Here is a 6814-nt window from a genome sequence, read left to right on the forward strand (position 1 = left end):
TATATATATATATATATATATATATGTATTTATATATATATATACATATATATATATGTATACATATATATATACATATATATATATATATATACATAAATATATACATATATATATATATATATATATATATATATATATATATAATGATATGATTTAGCACAACACACAGTTTATATATGCTTTGTGCAGAGAAGCTCTTAAAATATAGAGAAATGAACCATGCATACCATACCACTGTTTCAACAAGTTATTTTGCGTATCCGAATACATGAGATTTGAACAGATAAATTATACATAAATTAACAATAGTAGTGATAAATCATTAGCAGAAGGGATAGAAACATGTTTTACATGGCAATTACTACTTTTTATTTTTGAGGCAGTGCTTCAATTTACCCTCAGAGTTGCATCACTTGGACGAGAAGGGAATGGCCCTGATCACTACCTGATGGTACAAAGCTGCAAGTGCTGCTCCAATGAAAGGCCCAACCCAAAAAATCCACTGCACCACAACGGTACAATTTGGAAAATTTTAAACCATTTTTTAAATATGTAGTCTCCAAAAAGGAAAAATAAAAATTAGTAATGCAATATTTTATACATAACTTTGAAAGAAAAAAAATCATTAAAATTTGTAGCCTTAATACTGATGAAAGGAATCCTCCCCTAATTATAAAATAATATTATTTCTAGGTTCTTTTCTGTCAAAATGAATGCTATTTTAGCTTTTTTAATCCATTTTCAAGAATACTCCTACGTATAATTAAAGAGCAGTTAACATAGTACAACTTATAACCAAAAAGGGACGCAGTAATTAAGAAGGCAAGGATATTAAATATGTATTAATTAAATTTCGAGTTAAATATGTTCTTCTTCTTAATTTTAAATAAATTTTGAAATTAGTTTATTTTAAAATTTTAGATAAATTTAATCTTTTATTTTTCAAATTATTTTTTTTTTAATTTTAATATTATTTAAGTCCTTCGTCAATTTAACGTATGTTTTGTTTTCCATCCCTTTAACTCGAATATTAGTTAAAAATTTGAGTTCAATATTATTTACACGAATGATGTGATAGTTTTTGTCACTAATATTTTTTGTGTCTATAGGGAAGAAAAAAAACGGATTTATATTACAAGTGCAATTTCAACCAAGAAATGTACAGAGAGAAAAAAAATTATTGAAAATTAAAGGTTTATGTCATTAAATTTAATCTCTAATTCGTTAATTTTTTTGTCGCTAAAGAGAAAATAGGGTTATTTAAAAAAAAAAAATGTGAAGGTAACTTACATGTTCATCCCAAATTGTGTCCTTGTTGTATACAAGGGCTGCACCAAGACTTCTAGCAGGGTTGATGCCAGTCCCTGTAACAGGAATTGTAGCCAAGTGCACCAGAAAGACAGCAAAACCAATAGGCAACGGTGCCAATATCTAATCCATTCATATTTATATTATTAGATTGACGATGAGAAGACAAAAACTAAGAAGGTGCAAAGAAGGGAAAAGTTTTGCTTACTGGAACATGGGAGTCTCTAGCATTTCTCTTTGCATCGGTGGCAGAGAAGACAGTGTAAACAAGCACAAATGTACCAAGAATCTCTGCTCCCAGGCCAGACCTTTTGCTGTAGCCTAGAGCGATTGAATTGGCACCACCACCCAGCCTCTCGTACAGGTTTGGCTGAAAACCCTTAACTACACCTGCCCCGCAGATAGCTCCCAGGCACTGCATAATTATGTAAAATATCGCTCTTGTCAGAGAGAGTTTGCGTGCCAAGAACAGCCCAAATGTCACTGCTGGGTTAATATGACCCCCTGCATTACCAAATTCACATAAGACATTACCAAATTTCACATTGTCCACCAGGACCATAATATTTAGGTAATTAAATTTTAACATTTTTTTTCTTATAGTTTTAAATTTTAAATAATTTTAAAATACACAAAAATAAAAAATTGAAAAATTATTTAAAATATATTATTTTAAATTATTTAAAAAATATCATTTTAAAATTATTTTTCTATCCATAATATTCTTCATTATTGATATTAGTAGTTAAACATTGGTACCTTTATATATAATGAGGAGAGAAGGATAAAGAGAAAAATCATAATCGACTTTTAACCAAGCCCAATAGAATCATAATACATGTAACTTGCCTTTAGTGAGCTTAGCTTTGTCATCAATTTAATTGAGTTGTTGAATGTCTTCGGCATGATAGTTTAAAATTAAAACATCTAAACATTATTGCTTTCCGAGGATATGGAAATGTATTCCTTCATGTTATATTTTCCTACACATCACTTGATCATGCCAAAACTTTATCGCAAAATTTGACAACATTTTATGTATTTATTATTTACTACGAGAAAGTTAATGTTTATATATACATATATATATATATATATATATATTAATTTATTGAAATAGGTAAATTTCAAAAATGTTATACTTAAATTGTGTTTTGGAAGCAAGAAGAGTAAAGTGGTATTCGCAAAACACTCCCTTATACATTTAGATATGATTTTATTGAAATACATGAACTTTATTTCTTTATAATTTTTTAATGAAGTCGTATGATCCTTTTTTTTTAATAATTATTAATTTTAAAAAAAAATTGTTTAAATTTTAGACAAAATTTCTTTTATTTTCAAATGATTTTTATATTTTAATTAATAAATTAAATTTAAAAATAATATTTTTAAAATATTCATATATACAAACATATATATATATATATATATATATATATATATATAATAAAAAAGATTTAATTTTAACAATAAAATTATCCAAAAGGACTTCGAAATAAAAGAATATGTTTATATACAAATAAAAAAAGTAATAAACTAAAAATTCAAAAAGAAAAATTCAATTCAATTTATTAATCAAATTATTAAAACTCAAAATAGAATATGTTCAAATAAAAATTTAAAAAATTCGTTCGACAAATACTTAAGAAAACATTTCAAACCAAAAAAATATATTTGTTTAAAAGTTAAAATATGAAAGAGAAGAAGTCGTACATGTTACGATTTCTATCAAGTTCCTGAATTTAATCTATTCATTAAATTATTAAAAAATATCTCAAACTAGAAAAATGTTTATATAAAATTGGAAAATTTTAACTAACCAGATTATTAAGAAAACATTTCAAAATAAATAAATATATATATATATATATATATATATATATATATATATTTATTCAAATATTTAAAATAGTATAAAATATTTTAAAAATTAAAAACAAAAAGAAGTCAAAAACGACTTCTATAAAAGTAAAATAAATAAAAGAATAAAAATTTATTAATTCAAAACACGAATTTTATAAACAAAAGTAAATATTAAAATTAAAAAACAAAATTTAAATTTTAAAAAGAAAAGAAAAGAAAAAGTCATATATTTAACTTTTACGAAAAATAAAAATTAAAGTTGTATATTTTATTTTTGTAAAAAAAATTAAAAATTGTATTTTTACGTCAACACAAAATCATGTTTAGGAAAGATTATTTGTTTATATTAAAGTGTATTTTCAAAACACGATATAAGAATTTGATTATTTTTTTCTTAATGATTATTATTTCGGTAAGTTTGAATGGATTTATACTTATATGCTTAGAAAAATGAACTAAACATGGTATTTTGAAATTTCGACTGAAACTAGTATAAGAGAAACTCTCAAATTTGAAGAACTTTGGTAATTTTCACTCTTTCACTAAACATTAATTATTTTGTTTCACCTCTAAGATTTCATTTTTCAGATCTGAGTCCTCCAGACAGAGGAATTCATGAATCTGGCTTCTTGCGAAAACAAAAAATCAACACAAATATATCCAAATTTGAATAACCAATTTTCTCATTCGCTTCATAAGAATCATATCCCATTCTTTCTTACCATGTTTAGAAAAGTCAAATATTTCTAATATGTAGACATACCGAACACATAATTGTTACTTAAAAAACATTAAAATGTTATAACAAAACAACATAAATCATTGTCTGATTTCATTTCACCTGAGATACCGGCAGTGCAGTAAACAAGAGCAAAGATCATCCCCCCAAAAGCCCAAGCAATGCCTTGGATCCCCACAGTGGAGCATTTGGTGTCGGATTTGGCTACGCCCATGACAGTTAAGATTGTAATGTAAAGGAACAAGAAGGTGGCGACAAACTCTGCTATGCCAGCCCTATAGAAAGACCAGGATGACAACTCTCCAGGCTCAAAGAGAGGCGCAGAGGGTGGCTCTCTGTAGTCTTTGGCATCTTGCACCTGTGCAGAAGTTCCTATCGGTTGCCTCTCCCCATATCTGTTTGCTCCAACTCTCACATCCTCTTCTTTTCCCTCCATCTTCTTCCAATGTGAGAGCGTTTCTTTGAGGCCCTTCAGAAAATGGGGTTCTGGTCAATGCAATGGAATGGTCGCAAATGGCGGAGTGTGAAGAGGGGTATTTGTAGCGTGAGATTGGGGACATAGAGTGGGGTGTGTTGGGTGTGTTAATGTTGTGGTGAGTTGTAAGGAAAATCGAGAAGAGTGTATGATGAAACTGTGCACTATGGTGACACTCCCACCGCCCAAGGACCATAGGGAATAGGGGGACCCAGAGAAATTCATTTCTCTTGCCGTCACTGTGGTGGAAAGTGTACCTTTTTTCATTCTCAACTTGCGAAATTCTTTCAAATGTGTTTGGTTTCAACTTTTTTTAGGAGTTCAAAAGTAGGAGAGTAGATTCATAGATCATGTATTTAATGTTGGCCACGGATTCAATCTTAGGTTTTAAATAATTTTATAAAAAAATTAATTGTAAAATAAGTTGTCCATGTGAGATAGTAATTGTAATTTTGTAAAATACTTTTAATATACTATTTTTATTTGAAAATTAATACTTTATTTATTTTTCAAAGTTATTTTCTGTTATTTATATATATATATATATATAAGCACATTTAAATTATTTTAAAATCATTTTTCCACAAATTTATTTAAATAAAATATCAATATATTTTTTAATCAATTATATACCTAAACAATTATTAATGTAAATTAGTTTGCGTAATTTTTTCGAGGTATAATTAGTCATATAGTACCCCGTTTGGGCTAGGGTGTCAAATAGGTATCCGATTTAAAAAAAGTGTCAATTGCATCTCAACTTTTGAAAAAGTGTTTCAATTAAGTCCCTTTCAGACAGAGTTGACTAACGCCGTTAGTCAACATGCCACGTGTCAGTCTGTGGTTTTTTTTTTATTTTTTTTTATTTTTTTTTAATTTTTTAATTTTTTTTAAAGATTTTTTGAAAAAAATAAATAAAAATATCATGTGTCAAGTCCTTCTGTGTGACAAGTGGTATTGTCAGTGCCACGTGTCAGTATCACTATCAGATGTCATTGTGTTGATTTCGATTTAGTCCCTATATATGTTTTTTTGTTTCAATTTAGTACCTAAGTATGTGTATCTGAGTCAATTTTGTCCCAATTTTTTTTAATAATTAAAATCCCTTTTTTATAAAATTAAAAGTAATTAAGTATAAAAGTTTAACAAAAATTAAGTATTTGATATTTATATTAAAATTTAGTGGTAAAAGTCATTTTATTAAGCCATTTTTAATAATAAAAAAAATAGTATAACATTCAAACCAATAGAAATTTTGGTTTAAAATTAGTAAGAGACAATATTGTTCTATTAAGAAAAATTAAAAAAACATGAGTACTTAATAAAAAAGTAATTAATAAAGTAATACGTTAAAAAGTCGTTTTTAATAAAAAATATTAGTATAACATTTATATAAATAATAAATTTGGTCTGAAATTGAGACGAACAATATAAATATTAGTACTTAATTTTGTAAAAATATTTATACTTAATTATTTTTAATCTTATAAAAAATGGATTACAAAAATATTTTAATTATTAAAAAAAATTGGTACAAAATTGAATCAGATACACATACTTAGGTACTAAATTGAAACAAAAAGACATATATGGGGACTAAATCGAAATCAACACAATGACATCTGATAGTGACACTGACACGTGGCACTAACAATGCCACGTGTCACACACAGGGACTTGACACGTGGCATTTTTTTCAAAAAATTAAAATAAAATTTAAAAATTTAAAAAAAAATTAAAAAATTAAAAAAAAAATTAAAAAAATTTAAAAAAAATTAAAAAATTTAAAAAAAACCACATAGTGACATGTGGCACGTCGACTAACAGCGTTAGTCAACTCTGTTTGAAAGGGACCTAATTGAAGCACTTTTTCAAAAGTTGGGATGCAATTGACACTTTTTTTAAACCGAGTACCTATTTGACACCCTAGCCCTAAACTGGGTACTATACGACTAATTATACCTTTTTTCAAAGTACTGTAATAAAAGGAAAGTTATCAATACGTTTTTAACGTATTTTATTAATAATTAAATAAATTTAAACATTACAAAAAAATAATAATAACCAATTTTAGTCACTAAAATTATGTTTATAGATTAATTTTCTAATTAGAGATCGATCTAGAAAACAATTTTCTAGTTAGAAACCAATTCAGAAACTGATTTCTTTGGTAGTCAAAATCTTAGTAGCTAATGTTAGTGACAAATTTATATATTAATTCATGATAGAAACTATTTGGTTACCAATTTAGAAACTAATTGTATTTTTTTATTCATAATAGAAACTATTTTAGTTACCAATATTTTTAGTTTATAAATTAATATCTAAATTTGTCACTATAGTGACTAATTAATTTTAATCACTAAAATTGGTTATCATTTAGGAGTTTTCTTGTAGTGAAATACTATACAATTATTGTTAAA

General features: G+C 26.2%; 1 protein-coding gene across 1 annotated transcript; it reads right to left on the reverse strand.

Annotated features, from left to right (window-relative positions):
* Positions 1-208: 208 nt before the first annotated feature.
* Positions 209-4448, reverse strand: LOC114165137 (aquaporin PIP1-2). Its single transcript, XM_028049803.2, has 4 exons — positions 4019-4448; positions 1520-1815; positions 1294-1434; positions 209-505 (listed from the first exon to the last, which is right to left on the reverse strand). Exons 1-4 carry the CDS (start codon positions 4350-4352, stop codon positions 413-415), a joined length of 864 nt encoding a protein of 287 aa, XP_027905604.1. The 5' UTR covers positions 4353-4448; the 3' UTR covers positions 209-412.
* Between the last annotated feature and the right edge of the window lie 2366 nt (positions 4449-6814).

This window comes from Vigna unguiculata, chromosome 10, assembly GCF_037176805.1.
Source record: "Vigna unguiculata cultivar grain cowpea cultivar isolate G323 ecotype 2 chromosome 10, ASM3717680v1, whole genome shotgun sequence".
Lineage (NCBI taxonomy): Eukaryota > Viridiplantae > Streptophyta > Magnoliopsida > Fabales > Fabaceae > Vigna > Vigna unguiculata.

Bases quoted from the DNA above. Each gene is read 5' to 3' on its own strand.
- LOC114165137 (XM_028049803.2), bottom strand. From the start codon at position 4,352: ATGGAGGGAAAAGAAGAGGATGTGAGAGTTGGAGCAAACAGATATGGG. The intron at 1,816-4,018 runs GTGAAATGAAAT...TTGGTAATGCAG, and splicing joins CTGCACTGCCGGTATCTCAG to GGGGTCATATTAACCCAGCA. The intron at 506-1,293 runs GTAAGTTACCTT...GTTGTGGTGCAG, and splicing joins ACACAATTTGGGATGAACAT to TGGATTTTTTGGGTTGGGCC.